Source organism: Oncorhynchus keta, chromosome 33 (assembly GCF_023373465.1).
Source record: "Oncorhynchus keta strain PuntledgeMale-10-30-2019 chromosome 33, Oket_V2, whole genome shotgun sequence".
NCBI classification, from domain to species: Eukaryota; Metazoa; Chordata; class Actinopteri; order Salmoniformes; family Salmonidae; genus Oncorhynchus; species Oncorhynchus keta.
The window spans coordinates 15,593,245-15,616,358 of record NC_068453.1 but is presented as its reverse complement, the minus strand read 5'-3'; the positions used below and the strand labels follow the sequence as shown (position 1 = coordinate 15,616,358).

At 44.9% G+C, this 23,114-nt stretch overlaps 2 protein-coding genes across 6 annotated transcripts in view; one reads left to right on the top strand and one right to left on the bottom strand.

Annotated features, from left to right (window-relative positions):
- Nucleotides 1-9,916, top strand: part of LOC118366275 (cyclin-dependent kinase 17) — a 41,306-nt gene extending 31,390 nt beyond the window's left edge. Inside the window, exons 4-17 of one of the 2 annotated variants that reach the window (XR_008089057.1) lie at nucleotides 2,452-2,585; nucleotides 4,704-4,829; nucleotides 5,037-5,093; nucleotides 5,196-5,310; nucleotides 5,708-5,802; nucleotides 5,953-6,015; nucleotides 6,133-6,377; nucleotides 7,112-7,209; nucleotides 7,440-7,545; nucleotides 7,770-7,812; nucleotides 7,987-8,077; nucleotides 8,167-8,244; nucleotides 8,346-8,530; nucleotides 8,987-9,916. Coding sequence is in view for 1 of the 2 variants with exons in the window: in XM_052492095.1 (XP_052348055.1) it covers nucleotides 2,452-2,585; nucleotides 4,704-4,829; nucleotides 5,037-5,093; nucleotides 5,196-5,310; nucleotides 5,708-5,802; nucleotides 5,953-6,015; nucleotides 6,133-6,377; nucleotides 7,112-7,209; nucleotides 7,440-7,545; nucleotides 7,770-7,812; nucleotides 7,987-8,077; nucleotides 8,167-8,244; nucleotides 8,346-8,383 (1,289 nt within the window). In the remaining variant the exon portion in view is untranslated. Of the gene's footprint in view, nucleotides 1-2,451; nucleotides 2,586-4,703; nucleotides 4,830-5,036; nucleotides 5,094-5,195; nucleotides 5,311-5,707; nucleotides 5,803-5,952; nucleotides 6,016-6,132; nucleotides 6,378-7,111; nucleotides 7,210-7,439; nucleotides 7,546-7,769; nucleotides 7,813-7,986; nucleotides 8,078-8,166; nucleotides 8,245-8,345 lie in introns of both variants that reach the window. The other variant, XM_052492095.1, reaches the window with a different exon arrangement.
- Nucleotides 9,917-9,983: 67 nt separating this feature from the next.
- Nucleotides 9,984-20,423, bottom strand: LOC118366274 (ETS domain-containing protein Elk-3-like). 4 transcript variants are annotated; one of them, XM_035748824.2, is made up of 5 exons: nucleotides 20,199-20,423; nucleotides 16,963-17,171; nucleotides 12,847-13,620; nucleotides 11,777-11,899; nucleotides 9,984-10,849 (listed from the first exon to the last, which is right to left on the bottom strand). In XM_035748824.2, the coding sequence occupies exons 2-5, from the start codon at nucleotides 17,167-17,169 to the stop codon at nucleotides 10,754-10,756; spliced, it is 1,200 nt and encodes a 399-aa protein (XP_035604717.1). In that variant the 5' UTR covers nucleotides 17,170-17,171; nucleotides 20,199-20,423; the 3' UTR covers nucleotides 9,984-10,753. The 4 variants fall into 4 exon arrangements, with proteins under 4 accessions (XP_035604717.1, XP_035604716.1, XP_035604714.1 ...); XM_035748823.2 differs by lacking the exon at nucleotides 20,199-20,423 and adding an exon at nucleotides 19,914-20,171; XM_035748821.2 differs by lacking the exon at nucleotides 20,199-20,423 and adding an exon at nucleotides 19,217-19,572.
- Between the last annotated feature and the right edge of the window lie 2,691 nt (nucleotides 20,424-23,114).

Below are 23,114 nucleotides of genomic sequence, written 5' to 3'. Positions count from 1 at the left end.
GTCAACTGTTCTCATTCTACACTGTGTGCTTGTGCGGGTGTATATTTGCATCTAAAAGTTTGATGTTTGTGTGATTTCATACATTTTTGTGTGTCTGCGGACAAATGTTTTCCCTGCATTTTCTCTGAGCCATCACCATGACGATAGCTGTTCTCTGGTCTCCAGGGTGAGCCAATTATTTTAGTCTGCGGTCTTGTCTATAAGTTGTCATGAGGAGCGACACCTCAGACTGAACTGTGTCCCAGTTAGTTACATGGGTTTGGGGATATTGGGGGGGAACAGACAATCAGGCATGTCTATCTGGGACAAGATGGAACTAGATTAGTACACACTGTCATGTACCGGTTTACCTCAAAGAACAGAGGGAGAGAGGGAGAAATAGGGCCAAAGAGAGTGGAGTTGGAATGAAAGGAGGGGTATTTGGTAGGCAGAGAAGGAGATAGACGGCTGGAGAGAGAAGCAGAAAGGAGGGAGATGACAGTAGTGCGGTGTGCCGGATGATATGGGATGGTATGACGACAGGCTGCTGGGTTGGAGGTGTTGACAGAGAGAATATGTGCCACACTCAGATACAGCTACTCATTAGCACATAGTGTGTGTGTGTTCATCAGTCCCCCACCCCCCCACACACACACAACACACCATGTTCTTGACCAGAGGCTGTAGTTTTTTATGTCCTAGAGGAAGCAGAGTTGGTTAGTGTTTCATCTTTGGCCTATGGGGTGAGAGAGGGGGGGGGGGCTGCAGGATAATGAAAGAAGGGAACTTGAGAGAGAAGGAGAGGTTGTAGGATCAGGACCAGGCCTTAAACTGTAACTGTTGACAGAATGAGATAAAGCACTCCTCTCCGTCTCTAACTTATTCTCTCATATTCTTAGACTCAGACTCAGTAGCCACTGTTTTTCTAATGACTGCCTTGCCTGGTTCACCAATTACTTTGCAGACAGAGTTCAGTGTGTCAAATCGGAGGGCATGTTGTCCGGTCCTCTGGCAGTCTCTATGGGGGTGCCACAGGGTTCAATTCTCGGGCCGACTCTTTTCTCTGTATATATCAATGATGTTGCTCTTGCTGCGGGCGATTCCCTGATTCACCTCTACGCAGACGACACCATTCTGTATACTTCTGGCTCTTCCTTGGACACTGTGCTATCTAACCTCCAAACGAGCTTAAATGCCATACAACACTCCTTCCGTGGCCTCCAACTGCTCTTAAACGCTAGTAAAACCAAATGCATGCTTTTCAACCGTTCGCTGCCTGCACCCGCACGCCCGACTAGCATCACCACCCTGGATGGTTCCGACCTAGAATATGTGGATATCTATAAGTACCTGGGTGTCTGGCTAGACTGTAAATTCTCCTTCCAGACTCATATCAAACATCTCCAATCTAAAATCAAATCTAGAGTCTGCTTTCTATTCCGCAACAAAGCCTCCTTCACTCACGCCGCCAAACTTACCCTAGTAAAACTGACTATCCTACCGATCCTCGACTTCGGCGATGTCATCTACAAAATAGCTTCCAATACTCTACTCAGCAAACTGGATGCAGTTTATCACAGTGCCATCCGTTTTGTTACGAAAGCACCTTATACCACCCACCACTGCGACCTGTATGCTCTTGTCGGCTGGTCCTCGCTACATATTCGTCGCCAGACCCACTGGCTCCAGGTCATCTACATGTCCATGCTAGGTAAAGCTCCACCTTATCTCAGTTCACTGGTCACGATGGCAACACCCACCCATAGCACGCGCTCCAGCAGGTGTATCTCACTGATCATCCCTAAAGCCAACACCTCATTTGGCCGCCTTTCCTTCCAGTTCTCTGCTGCCTGTGACTGAAACGAATTGCAAAAATCGCTGAAGTTGGAGACTTTAAACATCTGCTATCTGAGCAGCTAACCGATCGCTGCAGCTGTACATAGTCTATCGGTAAATAGCCCACCCAATTTACCTACCTCATCCCCATACTGTTTTTATTTATTTACTTTTCTGATCTTTTGCACACCAGTATATCTTCCTGCACATGACCATCTGATCATTTATCACTCCAGTGTTAATCTGTAATTATTCGCCAACCTCCTCATGCCTTTTGCACACAATGTATATAGACTCTTTTTTTCCTACTGTGTTATTGACTTGTTTATTGTTTACTCCATGTGTAACTCTGTGTTGTCTGTTCACACTGCTATGCTTTATCTTAGCCAGGTCGCAGTTGTAAATGAGAAGTTGTTCTCAACTAGCCTACCTGGTTAAATAAAGGTGAAATAAATCAAATAAAAAAACAGCAGACTACTGACTCAGTTTGACACAAGCTATAGCAAATCCATGCCATGTTTATCTCATAGAAGATCACGAGTGTCATTTGCCAGGCAAAATGTTGAAATTGAGCAAGTTCAGCTTCTAAACTGTAACTCTTTCTCCTCTTCCTCCTCTTCCTCTCCTCCTCCCAAGACATCGTCCATGAGAACCTGAAGATGGGCTCAGACGGGGAGAGTGACCAGGCGTCTGGGACGTCGTCGGACGAGGTGCAGTCGCCCACCGGGGTGTGTCTGAGGAACAGGGTGCAACGACGCATCTCCATGGAGGTACACCCTCCCACCACCACCACCAACCCCTGTCTCTACAGAAGGGAACTACACCTCTCCCGGCTCCCCACCTGTCTTCCCCTCAGCTCTTTCTCTGTTGGTGTGGTGGGGAGGAGAGATAAGCAGGGAACACTTTTAAGAGGCTTTCAAGAGACTCTGAATACTGATATGAAACCTGTACCAGTGAGGAAGAGGGTAGAGCGATCGGGGGAGAGATGGGGAGGGAAAGGGAGGTAGTGGGATAGAGAAAGGAAGACGGAGATGGAGAAAGATGAGGGTTGATGGCAGGCAGGGTGGAAAGTATGAGCTGGTTCAGGCCACAAACAGACGAGTGACTAATGGAATGTTGTCATGTGACAGTAATCTGCGGCACGCTTGGCCTCTGACTGCTGACATTCCAGACGATCCCCTGCCACATAGCTGGTCAACAATCATGAGAGTAACCTGGGATGGAGAGACTGCTCCACATAGCTCAGTGAGAACCTGCGGTTTAAAGAGGGACTGTCTTTAAAAAGATACGAACCCGCTGAAAACGTACTGATGTAGCATCAGTATGAACTCGAAACGGTTATTCTAGTGTCAGAATTTACTACGAAGTGTAAATAGGATAATTTTGGTCATAAAGTTAGTCTCATCCGTGCTTCACAACGGGTAAATGAAGGTTGAGTTTTAATTGAACGATGTCCATTTGCCCACTAACATGGGGTGAACAGCTGCAGTGATTGCTCTCTATCCACTCGCATAAACAGTGACAGACCTGCGCAGCAGTTCCGGCGTTGTTTACGTAAGACAGTGCATCGCGCACTTTTTTACTTGAAAAATACTGCACCAAACACTTTGGTTAGATGTAAATTTGTGTAACTAAAACATCCTCTGCAACAACTTTAATCATAATTAATTACAGATTTATTGAGTCATCTTCGATTCATTTTGGGGATTTTGAGGAAGTTTCATTTCACGTCTAAAATGTCTCATGGGGGACCAACACCTCCAAAACTGAAATCTTGTTCTTCTAATAAGCAACAGAAAACACACGTGCCAATCGGCGTATGTTCAGTCGCTCTTTAAGCCTGGGGATGTTTTTCCTTTTGTCTCTGTGACTCGTTTTTGCTTTTTTTCTGTATGTGTAAGCGGTGTTCTTTTGCTATTTTCTATGTGAGTGAATGCTGTGAAGTATGATTTAGTTCCTGGTGTCCCATGGACTATGAGAATTTCTACTATATATTTAGTGCAGGGTTCATGCTAGACTCACTGGTTCTGTTCACGGAGTTCCTATAGAATCACTGGTAGGAATGCTGTTTCCTTAGCCTGGTGACATTCTGCCACCTGGTGGTCAGTCTGGAGAAGTGTAAACAGTACTTGACTACCTGTATATCAGTATTATGGCATTACACACACACACGCGGATTTACGTATTTCTCCTTAATGCCACGTGTTTATTTTAATAGTCTGAGCGGAGGCACAAGAGGTGCTTGACCTTTTTAGATGGGAATCATCAGGCATCTGAATAATCACACACACACATAGGTCATCTCGGTTACTACATCTAACCAGATTCACACAAACACTCATGCGGGTACATATAATTCGGCCCATTTTCTCCCCCCTTTGAAGCGGCGTGTTTATGGGGTTAGTTGGCTGTAACAATACACTGATTCATATCACGAGCTATAGCGAGAACATGATGCTCTCTTTTCATCTGTTTCTATGGGGGAGAGATGGCAGACGGTACACAAGTGTTGCATGATATCCATGGTGGGTGTGTGTCATTAGTGTGTGAAGATGCTTGTTTACTTATCCATGTTGTTTTTGTCACACTTGTTTTGTGTTGAGTGTGCGATGCCATGTTTTCTCTTCAATAATGATTTTCATGTATGGATTATTTTTGTATAAGTGCCTCTATTCTTCTGTCTCTTTCTGGAGTGAGTGGCAGGGGAGAATAATTTCTAGGACAAAGTGTGTGGTTGTAGTCATGGAGCTTTCTGCTGTCTACATGTCTCACACACAGACAGACGCAGTATTCGATAGGACACATGATATATGTGTATGTTACGCCTCTAACCCAAGTGTGTGTGTGTGTGTGTGTGTGTGTGTGTGTGTGTGTGTGTGTGTGTGTAGGACCTGAACAAGCGTCTGTCTCTGCCTGCTGACATCCGTATCCCTGACGGTTACCTGGAGAAGCTGCAGCTGAGCAGCCCAACCTTCGACCAGCCCCTCAGCCGACTCTCACGCAGGGCCTCACTGGTACGTGTGTGTGTGAAGGAATATAACATTATTGCCCTACAGTGTTCAGGTACCGTCCTCCTTTCTGGCAACAGGCATGAGGTTGAATTGGACTGTCTCTGTATGTAATTTTGTGTAGTGAATGAAGAAAAAACTGTACAAACGTCATTCAACAAAGAAAAGAAGACAAACAACATGGAAGATGATCTCTTTATTTGTGTTTTTCAGTCAGAGATTGGTTTTGGGAAGCTGGAGACCTACATCAAACTGGACAAACTGGGAGAGGTCAGAGAACACACAAACATAATCCTATGAAATCAGAAAACATGCTTTTCACAAAGTTATTTTGTTTTGAGTCCGGTCATAACCAGTTAGTTTTTTCTATAGGGAACCTATGCTACAGTATTTAAGGGCCGCAGTAAGCTGACTGACAACCTGGTGGCGCTAAAGGAGATCCGGCTGGAGCATGAAGAGGGAGCACCCTGCACCGCCATCAGAGAAGGTGAGTCTATACCTCTCTGCCTTTCCTCCTCTCTATCACTATCCCTGCTTCTCTTCCGCTCTCTCATCCTCCCATTACTGATTTCAATGCTACATTCTATCTTTTATTTTTCATCACTCTTAGCTCTTTCTCATTCACTATTGTTTTTTAAATTATTTTTAAAAAAAATGGACCTTTATTTAACTAGGCAAGTCAGTTAAGAACAAATTCTTATTTTCAATGACTGCCTCAGAACAGTGTTCAGGGGCAGAACGACAGATTTTTACCTTGTCAGCTCGGGGATTCGATCTTGCAACCTTTTGGTTACTAGTCCAACGCTCTAACCACTAGGCTACCTGCCGCCCATTGTTCCTTCTCTTGCTCTCCCTCATCCCTCTCTTTCCTTCCCTCTCTCCAGTGTCGTTACTGAAGGACCTGAAACATGCCAACATCGTGACCTTACATGACATTGTCCACACAGACAAGAGCCTGACGCTGGTCTTCGAGTACCTGGTGAGAATCACTAAATTGCTCACACTTCATGCTGGTCTGTGTAGTCAAATATCTGCCCCAATTATCTGAGGAATTTATCTTCTTAAGTAGGCTGTTGTACATGTACTTCCTGTCCTGTCTGACTGACTGCTGTCCTCACTTCCTGTGCAGGATAAAGACCTGAAGCAGTACATGGATGACTGTGGGAACATCATGAGTATGCACAACGTCAAGGTGCGTATGACCAAGGCGAATGACCTAGCACTCACTACACTGTACTGTAACTCACTTTTGATAACCACTATTATGCCGGGGTTTTTAACATTGCACGTGTTGTTTGTGCGGTTCTAGATCTTCTTGTTCCAGATTTTGCGGGGGTTGGCGTACTGCCACAAGCGGAAGGTTCTCCACAGAGACCTAAAGCCCCAGAACCTGCTCATCAATGAGAGAGGGGAACTCAAACTGGCTGACTTCGGTCTGGCGCGGGCTAAGTCTGTCCCCACTAAGACGTACTCCAACGAGGTGGTGACTCTGTGGTACCGGCCACCTGACGTCCTGCTAGGCTCCTCCGAGTACTCCACACAGATTGACATGTGGTAAGAACACTACACCTGACGTCCTGCTAGGCTCCTCCGAGTACTCCACACAGATTGACATGTGGTAAGAACACTACACCTGACGTCCTGCTAGGCTCCTCCGAGTACTCCACACAGATTGACATGTGGTAAGAACACTACACCTGACGTCCTGCTAGGCTCCTCCGAGTACTCCACACAGATTGACATGTGGTAAGAACACTACACCTGACGTCCTGCTAGGCTCCTCCGAGTACTCCACACAGATTGACATGTGGTAAGAACACTACATCCTAGCAACCTAGGCCAAGGGTAAGCAAATCCTACTCTGGAGGTCCGGAGTACTGCTGTTTGTCTCTTCTGCCTGATAATGAATTGCGCCCACCTGGTGTCCCAGGTCTAAATCAGTCCCTTATTAGAGAGGAAGAATCAAATAAAAAGCCGTGGCTGGCTTTGAGGTCCAGGTTTTAGGGCCCTATATCCTTACACCCTAGCAACCACAACCACTTCATTCAATGTATTTTACACATATAAACTTTGATTAAGTGCTCTGCGTCCTAACTCCTTCATCCTACTCCCTAGCCTCTATTTTTGTGTGTGTGTGTGTGTGAACAAGCTGTGTGTAATTCTCTCTCTCTCTCTCTCTCTGTGTGTGTGAACAAGCTGTGTGTAATTCTCTCTCTCTCTCTCTCTCTCTCTCTCTCTCTCTCTCTCTCTCTCTCTCTCTCTCTCTCTCTCTCTCTGTGTGTGTGTAGGGGTGTGGGGTGTATATTTTATGAGATGGCTGCAGGTCGGCCCCTGTTTCCTGGCTCCACCGTAGAGGACGAGCTCCACCTCATATTCAGACTGCTGGGTGAGGACAGAGTACAGCCTGATTCGGATGTTACAGCCGAACTAACCCACTGACCTAGCGCCACCTAGTGTCTGCTACAGGGACGAACACACTAACACAACCACAGAACTCTCTAAATAAGCAGGAGAGATGCTGACATGCTGCTGCTGATGGGGACATTATTTGAGTGTTAACTAAACGTTGATAGAGTGTTATTTGAAGACTGTCCCCTCTCTCTCTTATTTCTCCAGGCACACCATCAGAGGACAGCTGGCCAGGGATCTCTGGCGTCGAGGAATTCAAATCATACAACTTCCCCAAATACAAACCTCAGCCGTTCATCAACCATGCGCCCAGGTACCGTGTGTGTGTGCGCGTCCATGAGTGTGTTTGAGTGCGCACGTTTCTGTGTGGGTTTGTGAATGCGTATATGTGAGTGTGTTTAGTCAGTACATGAGGCAGGAAGTCCTGTGGAACTTTAGTAAAGCAACTCTTCACTTCCTTCCTTCCCATCAGTCACCACCGACTGACATTAAACCCTGTAATTCTCTCTCTCCCTCCTCTCTCTCTCTCCTTTTTAGGTTGGACACAGAAGGCATTGAGCTGGTGTTATCATTCCTGAAAGTGAGTTTTTCTGGCTACATTTTCCACACACCTACGCAGTTATACGCTGAACCACTGACATGCAGTACTGATAATGAACAACAGGGGGCACAGTAGTCACTTCTGCCTTACTGATTCGGTTTCAGTTGTTGCTGTAATGTCAGTGTGTTAACTGTTGGTCTCCCTCCTCTCCAGTATGAGTCCAAGAAGAGGATCTCAGCAGATGAAGCTATGAAGCAGGCCTACTTCAAGAGCCTGGGGGCACAGGTCCACACACTGCATGAGAGTGAGTCTCTAAACCTGGGGATGGTCTTGTCCTCTGAATGGCCTGGAGATACTCACACATAATTACAAATCTCTCTCTCTCTCTCTCAGGTGTATCAATATTCACTCTGAAGGATATCCAACTGCAGAGAGACCCTGGCTATCGGAACTCCTCACACCTAGAGTCAGGTGTGTAAAACACACACGCACCTCTTCTTACCTGGAGCTGTATAACTGTTATGACAGACATGGAACTCTCTCTCTCTTTCTTATCCACTCCATCTCTCCAGGCAACAGCAAGAACAGAAGACAGAGCATGCTCTTCTAGACGTTCTGCTCCCGGGCGCTCCAGGGTGGAGCTGGTTCCTGTTGCTATAGTAACCAACTCTCGCTTGGGATGAGAATGAACAGGACAGAGCCCCCTCTCGCATGAGCCCCTCACCCCTGGAGAGACCCCCTCACCCCCATAGAGCGAGTGAGTCTGGAGTTGAGGGAGGGAGAGATGAACTACATTTATTTATTTGAAGATATGGAAGGGGGTAGGGGGTATATTTTGCTGCTAAACTACTACTGTCTGAATTTAACACGCAGTTTGTGTATATGATTATGTGAACTCCGACACCATGCACAATCGACCAGTCGCTAAGGTTAATATTGTTATTGATATGAATTATGGTTATTATGATTCCACTGATGATCTTGATGTTGTTTATCATAGCTGTTACCTTTGCTGTTGTGCATGTCATTGTGTTCAGAGACTGAATGCCTTTTTAGCATTTTTTTCTCAAGTACTTTCTCAAGCTTCCTCTGATGGCAGTGTGACTGAAGTGAGACCAGACCAGTGCAGACTGGGAGTGTCTGGTCCTCAACTGGAAATCTTTCTTCTGAACTGAATCATTTCCCGGCCTCCCTCTCATTCTCCTTGACCTAGAACGTTTCAGGAGCCAGACGGGGGTTAGGAAGGGGTCAAAATGGGGTTGAGATGGGGTCCGGTCGTCAGGAGAGCACAACGACCCTCAGTCTTTTCGCCAACGAATGGGACCACAGCAGAAGGTGGAGTTTGACTCCCCAGGACATTTCCGGTCTCCCTCGCCGCTTATCATGGCAACAGGAAAGCGGCGATTAGGGAGGAGAGAAACACTGAAACGCCGCAGGAAGTAATGTGACCTCCCGAAGGAACCCATCGGTCTCTCCCTCTGTTTCCCCTACCCCCCAGGATGGTCTTTACTTAAGTTATTGTATGCAAGTTCTTAATTTTCTCTTCTTGCCTTTTTGGAGGTCGACAAATACCGTCTGTTTTTGTGCATCATCAATAACTGTAAGCAGTTACTAGTTTTTTGAATGGCTCTCTACTCTGTAGCTGGCCATGGGAGTGGGGATGTACCATGATTTCAGGGCAATACTAGGATGACTGGTGCTTTAAAATGGCTGACTTGATTTGACAGTATTAAGAGGTGTTGTTTTCTATGTTAGACCTTTTGACCTCTCCTTGTGAATACAGTGTCGTGTGGCATGTCAAGGGGCAGCAGCTTCGCCTCTCAAAGGAGAAGAAATACTTGTTGTTTCAGTCTGCATTGGACCACTCGTCTCTCTTTCCAGCGTTTGTACACATTTCAAATTGAAATTTTAAATAGACTTAAGCCGCTGTGTGTGTTTAACTGACAGTGTTGTATATTAATATTGTCATACTGTACTTTTTCAAGTTTAAGAATGACCTGAGCGCGTGCGCGTCTGACATGGAATGCCAGCTGTGGTAACTAAACCTCTCTGGGACAGTGACAGTTGGTGGTCCTGTACCTCTTTTTACTGGAACTATTTATTTCTCATAATCACAGTAAAATGTGTCTGTTTGCTAAATATATTTTGTCTTTATTGTGGTTTTCTGGGTGAAATTGCAGGAGCTGATGACACACACACACCAGATAAAATGAGTTGTATAGCAGTCAATGCTTCATGTTTATTTAAAACTGTAAGTCATTTTTACTTGACTCTCGAACAGCAAAACAAATAGCAAATCATTATGAGAATACATTTGTATCAATTCCTTTATTAAAAAAAAATAACAAAGCTGTTACAAATAAGCTTTTGTTTAATATTGAACTGGAATTTCGTCTCAAAAAAAAAAAAGCTTGAAAATAAAGCATTTACATAACTCTTACGTTTGAGAAGGCACAGCGGGTACAAGGTGAGAATGCTTAGTGTAATGCAATACAAAACCATAGGAAAACACTTAGCCAGAACAATACAACCAGGTTCACAGCCTCAGGTGAACATATCAACCACAATGATATAAAGCGTTATAACCATGCCCTGTCTCTTATAAAGCGTTATAACCATACGCCAGACAAGGTACAATGCATGGAACAGCATTCTGAAGAGGATAAATATGGGATAACTTACTTTATTTTTTTTCAAGATGGATGAGATGAGTAAGTAAAAAAAACTGTTTCAACGAAACTAAAGAAGATGTATCTTCAAGTCAATGATATTGACACAGTTAAAGGCTGATCCAGTAGGTTTGCAGCAGTGTCCTGATATTTGCTGGCTTAACCTGATTTGGCCTCGAGTCCTGCTGTGTCGGGGTGCAGGATTTGAACTTGTGTGGACTGGGCCTGTTTGGGTCGGGCCTGATTTTAAGCCTGTTTTGGTCCAGTTGGTAGTAGAGTCCAGTAGAGTATGGTACTGTCCTCCAGGAAGATCAGGACTTGTGTGGGTTGTGGGAGAGCAGTAGGGGGGAGGAGGTGTCCAGGCTGGACAAGGGGACTGGGATGGGCCCATTCAGCAGGTTGGGGAACTACAGACAGATGGACAAGACCGGTGAGATCCACTGTCAGGTAGGAAATGGCACACAATAAAAATGATGCACCCCATATTATAGTGAGGTGAAGTACATTCATCTCTATCCCTAGTATAGTGTTATACATGTGTACTATTACTGCTAATGGTCATTGTCTTTATAAAGAACTCTAGCCAAAACTCTGGGTAACTCTGGAGAGGCTGATGACTGGGTTTAAGAATCCCCTAAAATGGTGGCTGAGGTATTTTAACGCCCATCCCTACTGACGATGGGAGGAGAAGCACTTCCTGATGTGGGAGTGGGTGGGGCTCCTGACCCCCCCTCCCGAAAGGAAACATCTGTAGCTTATTTTGAAACCCATGCACACGGTGAATCACACACACACTTAAGTACAATCACAGTGAACCGCTCACACACACAGAACTAAATAGCGGTGGTGTCATGTGACTTGTTGTTATTGTTGAGAAAATTAGGCTGTTTGGGGGAATCTTCTGTCTTAGCAAGGGTTGCAAAATTCAGGGAACTTTCAAAACATTTTCTGTTTTCCAGAAGTCCTGGATGGAGGACTACAGATTTACTGCTTATTCCTTCCTGGATCTGGGATCCTACAATCGGGATTTCGGGAAACCAGGGAATTTATTTAAGGTTCCCGGCTCAAACTTCTAACTCAGACTGTCAGCATTCACTATCCCTCCTTTTTTTACCAGTTTGAGTGGAGCCCTTTCCCTCTCAGCTCAGCAGGAACAAGCAAATACTAAACTGTCCTCCCCTAACCCTTTGTCACCCATCCCACAACTTTCCTCTCTGTCCCTCCCTCTCTCCTCAACTCCCATCAGTCTTCACTCCAGGTGGTGTCATTCTTACTTTCTCCTCTCTCTTTATTCTCTTTTAGAGTGAGAGAGTGTGTGTGTGTGTGTGTGTCACCTGGAACAGGGGTCCATGGCCCTGCAGGCGAGCGGGGCTCAGGGATCCTCCGGGACTCAGACTGCTCCAGAAATGGATACTGGACAGCAGGGGACTGGGAGTGAGGATGAGACCTGAGGGAGTCTAGAGGGGGAGAACAAAGAGTTTATGGAAAGAGAGAGATGTCAATTTGTTCAATGTTCTGTTGGTGTTTTTATTGGTGATCTGTAAAATGATCTAGCTGAGTATGAACACACACAGCACAGAGGTTTAATTTCTCCCTGTGATTATTCAGTCCTGCTGTGCTGGCACTGTTTGTTTTAGTAAAACACTGGAACTAGGAGGGGAGAGAGGGCTTCATACCCTGCTTTGGGGGAGACTGGGGGAGTGAATTCAAGGCTGACTTGGGGAACTCTTGAGGTCACAGAACTTGGAAAACTAGGTTTGAGCTGAGAAGCTGCAAATGACATCAATTTCTCCCTATCGCTCTCTCTCCCTGACTTCATTTCTCTGTTAAAGGGGGGTTGTGTTTATGTGGGTAAGGCATGATGTATGCTATTTTAATGTGTTGTTTTGTTGTGGCCCAATAAAGAGGAGTTCTAGATTCTCTCTCCCTCTCTTTGTATCCGTGGTATTAAAACAGCCCTTACCTTACGTCGCGATTCAAGAGATTTAGGAACATATGGCTTCACTTAGACCTCCCCACCCTCCCTTCTCTCTCCCTTCCCTTCTTTGCACTCTCTCAACTTACCTCTCTCCCTCCCTCTCTCCTCCTTACTAGTCTCGCTCCCCACCCTATCCCTCTTTTCCGCTTACCTCTTCCACTCATTCCCTCATTTCCTCTCTCCGTCTCTCCTCAATAACTCTCTCTTACCTCGCTCTCTCTCCTCGCCCTACCCTGCTTCATGGTAAGGAAAGGACAGACCGTTCCAGAGAGACTCAGGGATAAGTCCAGATAAGTCATGTATTTCCCCCAATGTCATTACACACATAAATCAGCACGTACACACAGAAGGTGAGGGTGGAGCGAGTGTATGCGTTTGTGTTCAGGGCTAACCTGGGAAAAGATTGTGAGTGAGGGTGGTGCTGACCTGTGCAGTGAAGAAGGCTGGTGTTAGGGACCCAGAGGGCAGCGCAGGACTGTTGAGGGCGATAGATCCGATGTCATTGGCTGTCAGGAGCAGGGAGGGTGCAGATATCTCCAGGCCTTTTGGCTTCCTGGTTTTTGGCGGGACGCTATTGGCTAAGCCCCTCTTCTCTGGCGTGGGTGTGACCTGGCCACGGTCTCTGTGACCAGATGATAGGTTAAGGGGTTGAGCACTCTGCTCTGACTCATCAGTCTCAGGGGCGGGGCTCCGTGCCCTCCAGAGTGCGTGGGTGGGGCTGTGTGATGGGGAGGAGGAGCAGGACGAGGAGTAGGCTAGCCTTGGGGAAGGTTTGGACAAATAATAGCCCTCGTTTGAGGAAGGGGGCGGGGATGAAGGCAGCGACACCACAGGCAGTGCCCCGTCCTTATGGCTGCGGTTCTGAACAAAGCGAATCACTGTGCCACTGTCATCATGGTGATCATGTCGAGGCTCCACCTTGATTGGCCGGAGCAGATCAGGGGGGCGGAGGAGGTCCTGGGGATGTTGGAGGGAGCTGACAGTAAAGGAGGAGTAGAGTCCTGAGTGGAGGTACTCATTCCTCCCTGGGGGGCTGTCCCTCATCCCCTCCTCATCCCCCTCCCCCTCTGACAGGGCCCCACCAGTCTCATCACACCCCCGCACACCCATCTCCACTGCCGCGGGGTCCATCTTCAGGATCTCCGGAAAGGACACAAATTTGTACACAAACTTCTGGCCAATCACCTTCTTGATGATGTTCTGGAGAAGAGGGGAGGAGTTGAAGCATCATATGTTATACAGTGTAATGTTAACATGCATGCCATGATATATGGTGGTTTGACCTGTAGAATTGGTACAGACACGTTCATGCTGTGTTGAGGTATTTGGTATTTATGAGGATCCCCATTAGCCGCTGCAAAAGCATCAGCTACTCTTCCTGGGGTCCACATGAAACATGACATAATAGATAGTACATAACATTATTAGTTAAGGACTGAAATACATATCAGTACATTAACACTATCTAGGTCTAATACATAATACAGTGCAAATTACAATACAATATATTTAAAATGGCTGTGTCTTGTCATAGTCCATTTTGTGCAGTAAGGTGTAATTCCTTCTTTTTTTTTACTGGGTTTAGTGCTAGTTTGAGTTACCTGGGGTGGCAGAGAGTTCCATCTAGTCATGGCTCTATCTAATACTGTGTGTTTCCCAGCCTGTGTTCTGGACCTGGGGACTGTGAAGAGACCTCTGGTTGCATGTCTTGTGTTGTACTTCTGAGTGTCTGAACTGTGTGACAACTGCTTGAGTAGTTTGGTACCTTCAACATATCAATACCTCGCACAAAGACCAATAGTGATGCAGTCAATCTCTCCTCAACTTCCCGTCTGTGCACATTCAAGTGTGATACATGCTGCCTTGTTCTGGAACATCTGCAATTGACCTATGTCCTGCTTTGCTGCCCATGACCACACAGCTGGGCAGTAGTCCAGGTGCGACAAAGCTAGGGCCTGTAGGACCTGTCTGGTCGACTGAGAAGTCAGAGCAACGCCCTATCATGGACAGAACTCTTACCATTTTAGCAACCATTGAGTCTATATGTTTTGACAATGACAGCTTGCTATCTAGGGTTACACCCAGCAGTTTAGTCTCTTCAACTTGCTCAATTGCCACATTACTCAATAAGATATCTAAATTAGGTTTCGCACTGAGCAAGTGATTTGTCCCAAAAATTATGCTTTTTGTTTTTGAAATATTTAGCAACAGTTACCCTTTCTAAAACTGACTGGTTCTCTATGTTAAGTGTCTCAGTTATTTATTTGACTGTTGTAGCTAGAGGTCGACCGATTATGATTTCTCAACGCCGATACCGATTATTGGAGGACCAAAGAAAGGCGCTACCGATTTAAATCGGCTGATTTAAATATATATATATATATATAATTTAACAATTTTTTAAATTTTTTTTAATACAACAATACTGAATGAACACTTATTTTAACTTAATATAATACATCAATAAAAATCAATTTAGCCTCAAATAAATAATGAAACATGTTTGGTTTAAATAATGCAAAAACAAAGTGTTGGAGAAGAAAGTAAAAGTGCAATATGTGCCATGTAAAAAAGCTAACGTTTAAGTTCCTTGCTCAGAACATGAGAACACATGAAAGCTGGTGGTTCCTTTTAACATGAGACTTCAATATTTCAAGGTAAGAGGTTTTAGGTTGTAGTTAATATAGTATTTATAGGACTATTTCTCTCTATACCATTTGTATTTCATATACCTTTGACTATTGGATGTTCTTACTTTAGTATTGCCAGTGTAAAAGTATAGCTTCCATCCCTCTCCTCGCCCCTACCTGGGCTCGAACCAGGAACACAATGACAACAGCCACCCTTGAAGTATCGTTACCCATTGCTCCACAAAAGCTGCGGCCCTTGCAGGGCAAGGGGAAAAACTACTCCAAGTCTCAGAGCTAGTGACGTCACCGATTGAACCGCTATTAGCACGCACCCCGCTAACTAGCTAGCCATTTCACATCAGTTACACCAGCCTAATCTCGGGAGTTGATAGGCTTGAAGTCAAACAGCGAGAGACAGACAGACACATGTACTTAGCCCTCTCTCCTGCGTAACAGGCAGGCTACTCGTGGAGTGCATTGAGAGGCAGGTGGTTAGCGCGTCGGACTAGTTAACTGTAAGGTTGCAAGATTGATTCCCCGAGCTGACAAGGTAAAAATCTGTTGTTCTGCCCCTGAACAAGGCAGTTAACCCACCGTTCCTAGGCCGTCATTGAAAATAAGAATGTGTTCTTAACTACTTGCCTAGTTAAATAAAAGGTGTAAAAAATACAAATATATATATATTTTTAATCGGCCACATCGGTGTCCAAAAATACAGATTTTCGATTGTTAGGAAAACGTAAAACCGGCCCTAATTAAATCGGCCATTCCGATTAATCGGTCAACCTCTAGTTGTAGCCGACGTGTATGCTGTTGAGAGGTCAGCGTACATAGACACACAGGCATTAGTCAAGGTCAGTGGAAGGTAATTTGTAAAAATAGAAAACAATGGCCTTAGCTGGCTGCCCTGCGGTATACCACACTCAACTGAATTTGCATGAGAGAGGCTTCCATTAACAAAGACCCTCTGTGTTCTATTAGATAGGTAACTCTCAATCCATAATAAGGCAGAGGATGCAAATAACACCTACATTTTTTAAGCAATAGGTTATGATCAATGATATTAAAAGATGTACTGAAGTCTAACAAAGCAACCCAATCTTCTTACTGTCAATTACTTTCAGCCAACCATCAGTCATTTGTGTCCATGTAGAGTGCCCATCACTGTAAGCATGCTGAAAGTCTTTTTCTGCAAAATAACTTTTTGATCAAATGTTTTTCCAAAAGGTTGCTAAGCACACGTAACAAGCTGATTGGTCAGCTGTTTGAATAATTAGAGGGTCCTGCTATTCTTGGGTAGCAGAATGACCTTTATCTCCCTCCATGTCTGAGGGCACACAGTCTTCCAGGCTTAAATTGAAGATGTGGCAAACCAGAGTCAATGTATTCCGCTACCAACCTCAGCAGTTTACCATCCAGGTTGTCGGTACCAGGTGGTTTGTCCTTATTTATAGATAGCAACCATTTTTCACCCTTCCACACAGACTTTGTGGAACTCAAAACTACAGTGCTTGCCTTTTCATTATTTGGTCCATTATGCATAAATAGGAAGACTCGGCATTTGTTGTTTGGATGTCATACCTAAGTTTGTTAATCTTGTCAACAACAACAAATATTAAAGTGGTTGGCAATAACAAAGGGTTTTGTGATGAACAAGCCATCTGCCTTAATGAAGGATGAAGCCGAGATTTGCTTTTTTACATCAAATATCATTAAAGTTCTCAAGAGCGTTTTACTATCATTTTATATCATTTCTTAGTTCCATCGTATAGTTTATTTTTAATTTTGTTTAGTTACATGATTTCTCAATTTACTGTATGTTTGAAGGGTTTATACCATGTTGGTGTACCTGGTCATCCGTACCAGCAGGTGTGTGTTTGTGTAGTGGCAATGTAATCTATGGGAGGTGTACCTTGTCATAGTAGTAACGCAGGGCGCGGCTCAGCTTGTCATAGTTCATGTTGGTCTTGTTCTTCCTCAGGCCCCACAGCTTGGCCACCTCTTCGGACTTGAGCAGTTTAAACTCCCCGTCGTCAGACGTCCAGCAGATCAAGTGCTTGTGGCTCTGGTCCAATAACAGCTGCAGCAGGAACTGCCACAACGTGATGGCACTCTCCATGACTGGAGAGAGAGGGAGAAAGAAAGAGGGGTTACACTTGCACGGCATGTAAATCGACGAACACACATTCTAACCCTCAAGTACAAAAGCCTCCCCCATGTCCCGCCCCCAACCAAGAAGGCATTTCCTGCACCATAAAAGCCTACCCATAAAGACAACTAACACACCAACAACACATTTCGATCATCACTACAGCAGACACTGGAGTCATAGTATTTCGCTACTCCTGGCATCATGTGCCAGATCCGGTGCCAACCAATGTACTGTCTATAGACATATGTATGCCTATGAGGCAAAGTGCCAGCCAGCGACATCATACATCTCATATTACAATATGTTGAAGTGGGGAATAAAAGCCATTACTGCATATGTAATGAGACACACCAGGGGCTTGGTAAAACTTTCACTCGCTGGAGCGCTTGGCTGGCTGCCCAAATGATAAGAAGACGGGTCAACACAGCAGCTCTTTGTGAATGAGGGGCTGCCTGGCAGCTTTAGTACATCAGACAAGTCAGAGAAGCTTATCCACTCAAACTCTATGCCACTCTACTAACACGCATGCACACTCAGTTAATTGCACTCACTCATACGCTGTGCTTTGACTGCGTGCTTCGTAGTAGTAATTATGTTTCACTATAGGTCAAAATAAAGAGTTCAAGTGTGTGTGTGCTTGTGTCAGAGTTCAGGGACTTGGTGCTGCCAACTATGGCCAGACGGGTGGAGCTAGGGATGTTTCCGTGGTGATAAAAGAGGACGTGGTCAGTGCCCCTCTGCCAAAACAGGCCACAGCCCAACGACACTATTTACCTTGACTTCACTGTCAGTCTGTCTCACTCCACACAGACAACTTTCTGTGCATCTCTCTCTCTCTCACACACACACACACACACACACACACACACACATGCCCCAGACACAAGCTTGTCTGTTTAAAAATTCCCGAACAGAGAATCCTGCTTTCCCTCCTCCTCCTCCATCCCTCTCTCCACCTCCATCCCTCTCAGTGGGAGAGCGACCATCCAGGAGAGGAAAAAGGTGAATACCCCCTCTGTCTGTTTCCTGAGGAGGTCTCCTGTGTGTGTGTGTGTGCATGTTTTTGTGTATGGTAGGGATGTGTGGGTGTGTGTATGTCTATAGTGTGTCTGATGGGAGACCATAAAGCTGTCTAAATGAGGACTTCCTCTCATTCTGCTACAGGGCGTCTTCCCGGGGAAAGGCCAGTCCCAACTCAAAGGTAGGAATTCCTGTCACCGGGAACCATCGGAAACACAGAGACCTCACAGATGAGACAAATGGACGGGTTTCCTCCTCGCCTCGCTCTGGTACAGCAACACACAACACCCATTTCCTATTCCACAACAACATATGGAGAATGCATTGCATACATGTATGTACTCTGGGTCTCCCCCAGGACATGCTGTGGTATGATGTATTAGGGATTTAGTCTTTGATGTTCCATAGTGACAAGGGTTAACTAGCCAAGCTCAGGCACAAAGCAGCAGGGTCTGTTCATTTGGGGATATCCGTAGCAATAGTAAGGAAATATGCAACTCTGCATTGCCTGATAAACACGGGATTGGTGCAATTAAAAACACTGTCATCATAGATTTACATCTGTTTTATTGCAGCATTGAACATGTCCACGTTATTTATTTGTACTGTGGAATGATAGGCCCACAGCTGAGTGTCTCTCCACCTGGACAGGTACACACACTCTACATGTAGCTTCTGGTAGGGATTATTTATTTTGTTGATACGGAGTTTCTAGTACCTTATTACAGTGCTATGACACAGAGAGAGAAATTATACAGCTGGTCCTCTGGATATGCTTCTCCAGTATTGACCAAATGGAAACCCGTTATGAGCTCTCTGTGTGGGGGGGGATTACTTAACCATGACTAAATGTGCTCTCTTCCTGCGCACTACTAATGGAAAAACCAACTAGCCACTGCGCTACGCGTTCCTGTCGCTAGCCCGTACTGTACAACCAACCGTGACTTCATGAGACGTCATAGGCTATATAATGCCTCTGGTCGCTGTATCGTACCAAACGCCGTATATAGACGCTCTGGAGTATGGGTTATCATCCGTGGAACGCCGGGCTCGGGTTTGTGCAGAGCCATCGGTGTTGGAGAGCCTGGAACACTCAAACGGCTCTTTGTTTGCCCCATGACTCATTTTCAAGATGTTGTCTGCTGCCAGTTTCAATCCGGAAGCGCATGGCAATTAGTCTGTAGAGTCCAGACAAACCAGAAAGTCTACTAGAGTTGTTAAAGGGCCATGAGCGCATTTTCACACCAACAGCTAATTGGAGTTGCCAAATGCATCACAAACAATAAATTGCGCGAGAAAAGCAGACTAGAGCACCGTGACAGACCCGAGCGATTTGAGTTTGACATCCAAAGTGTGAATAACGGAGTAGCCCAATGTTAGCAAACATCAAAACGAAAATAAACGTAACTTTTTATGGCGTACTTATATGAATAGAAGGAAGCACATACCTTTTACGCAAATGTATACATGTGTGCCAAGATAGCGTAACAAATCGCGGATATGCTACCAGCATCTATCGACTGTCGTCCCCTAAATTCCAAGTTCATTGTGATGACACGAGTTATATCATATTCCCAAACTATATTTTCTGGTACAGAGTTCACTTCTAAGTCATCATCACTCAAACTCAGTGACGATCCTGGTTTAATAAAGTGAATATGAATATCATAGATAAGCATGCCTCCACATACCCTGGTGTTGGACGTCTGCTTTCCTTCTGTATATGTTTTTAAAGAGAATTCCGTATAATGCGCTGTTTTTCCATTCTGATGCCGTCTGAGCTGCGGGACTCGAGACTGTAAGGGGATCCGGAGGTTTTTTTTCTTCTACAGAGCAGGAAGTCGGAGCGCGCAGACAGAGAGCCGGCTCACTTCCTCTCGCGCATTATTCCCCAGGCTCTCGGCCGTCTGTGTAAACACGCTTTTCCTCCTCTTTACGCACACACACACAGTAATATTGTAATTCTGACTACTTACTGGCCCAACTGACGTCACCTTCTTGGCCAGCAGCTGGAGGAGGCGTTCGTGTTCCTTCCTACACACACACACACACACACACACACACACACACTCTGACTGCTCTCTCTCTCTCTCTCTCTATGTGTGTGGTGAGATGATGGAGAATTTTAAGGATAGCCTACTTCTTGAAATTGAATGCAACAACTATCCCCTTTCCATAATTTGATGTCAATGAGATTTCACACACACACACACACACACACACACACACACACACACACACACACACACACACAGAGAGAGAGCAGTCAGAGTGTGGATCTTACATGGATCTGATTAAATCCTGGCCTTAGTGGAATAAAGTGATGTGATTATGTTTGTGTTAATGAGAAAATGCAATAAGTAGACTTATGTGTGCACGTGAGTTTGTGTGTGTTGGGAGTGGATCCACTTATCCGGTTTCATGCATGGATTTCCTCTCACTGACAGGAAACCGTAGCTCACAAAACATATGCAGTCACATAGGTCAATAGCCTACAAATGGCGGGCCTTGGGGTTCCTGACCCGCCCTACTGTAGTTTACCTCCTTGTCCAAATTTAAATATTGAAATATGAATAAGAATTTATTTGACTGAGGTGCACCCTGACAGAAAGATGCATCAATCTCAGAAAAAGCATCCGAGCAAGCTAAACTAAACAGTTTGTAACCAAGAAATTATAGTATTATATATTATTTATGTCCAGACAGCATCAGATACATGGACTCCTGTTAACAATGCTTCGGTTGAAATTTGCATAAAGTAGAGGGGGAGCTTTTTTTCCAACTTTTTCTACTGCTCCTCTAGCAGGGTTCTCGCTGCTCAACTTCCCACAATCCCCTGCACATCTCACTGTGTTCCCGTTGAAAATGAATGCGGGCGGACTTCTCCTGCCGAATTCGTTGCTGGTGAAAACCTTCAGACCAGAGGGGCGCTGTTTTGCTCGCTCGGATGCTTTCTCCAGTGAGAGAGAGGAAGAGGCGAAGCCCAATGTGTTTGTATGGGCATAATATGCAGACCTCAGTTTATAGCCTGCCTTCCCACATTTGGGACGGTAACTCTCATTGTTAGGGCGGAGACATGAACATCTCGACATTATATACAGACTCTTTTGAATTGGAAAGGAAAGTTGGCGAATGCACAGTGCACTGTTAGAATGATGGCTTCCACTAAAGTAAATGGATGTTTTTCCTAAATTATTTCATTACGCCTGTCTAAATAAAATTAAAATAATTCTAAATACTTCACCAGAGAGCATGACTTATCCACAAAGCAATCATTAGCTTCTTCTTTTTTAATAGCTGTAGGTAGACCTACGCATATTTGGGAAGCCTGCAATTTGGGCAGCGCGCATGGCAATGAGCCTAGTTGATTGAGTTGCGGCTGTCAGTGAAAAGCATCTAAAATATGTGTGAAGATGATTGTGTTGAGTATCATTTAAAATGTTGCAACGGGGGGGTAAAGATATGGAATGTCTCTTCATTGTGTGAATTGTTTGCCTTTTAATTGTGTATTTTAATAAATTCCCCAGTATGTCGCCAGTAGTCCTAGTAAATGTACCGTTAATTCCCCATGATTTTGTTACATTCATTTATATTAATGCATGTATTAATTACAGTCATTTAGCCTACGGTTCTCATTCTCTGCTTGGAAGTTGTTTGCATAGTTCACATCCTGCTGACTTACCTAGTTAAATAAAGGGTAAATACTTGAGCAGTGGTGACCTGTTGTTCAGGGCCGGTGACCTGTTGTTCAGGGCCGGTGACCTGTTGTTCAGGGCCGGTGACCTGTTGTTCAGGGCCGGTGACCTGTTGTTCAGGGCCGGTGGACCTGTTGTTCAGGGACGGTGGACCTGTTGTTCAGGGACGGTGGACCTGTTGTTCAGGGACGGTGGACCTGTTGTTCAGGGCCGGTGGACCTGTTGTTCAGGGACGGTGGACCTGTTGTTCAGGGACGGTGGACCTGTTGTTCAGGGACGGTGCGGCAAAGCCCCACCTGCTTTGAGCCCCACATTTTTTTTGCACCCAAATGTTATTTTGGCATAAATGTCACATATCAGTTTGCAAACAATGTAAAAAAATATATATATATATATTATTGAGTTAATAAAGCCGCATACAAACATGATCTCTTTTTTTCTTGAGTAAGGCAGCTCCAAAATGTAGGTGTGTCAGCCTAGCTCAAGTGCTTTCTGTGGTGGTGGGGCAAGCCAGTAGAAAATACAGAGCGTTGCGCTGTGATTGGCTCAGTGTTCTGTAATTGATGGGGACACTACGTCACCGCCGAGTGTAAGGGTAGGGATAGAAAATTCCAGCCCCTTGTGTGCTGCCATAGAGTTACATTAGAAGTGCCCATCCACGAAGGCTCAAGGTCATTGGCCACAGATAAAATTATGTCTTTGCTGGCATGCATCCCAACACACTCACCCAACATATTACTACTTTACTCTAAAATTATCTAAATGTTTCTCTCTAAACAAGTGAATTATTTATCTTAAGGCTTTCTTAGATCTATATATTTTTTTTAAAATATAGAAGTAACTTCATTGGAATATATTTACTCAAAATTTCAATGCATACACACGCACAAGCACACTTTTAAAATAGAGGTTCTCTAAGAACAATTGTGGATCTTCTCCACTTACATCATGTGAGGCCGGGGAAAGAGTGTTTTGGGATATTTATTGAATGTTGTAGCTTGTTGTATTACCAGTACCTAATGCAGACAAAGTAGGTCAAGGGTATAAGTAGAGGACAAGGAGTAAAACTAAAATCAAACGTTACACTCTCAATTTATTGAGTGCCTCTTTCTGGCATTTCGGCAAGCCTAAAGTTGGAAGGATGTCAAAACTGAATTTGTGTAGTTTAGAAATCACTTCGGAAATACAAATCCACAA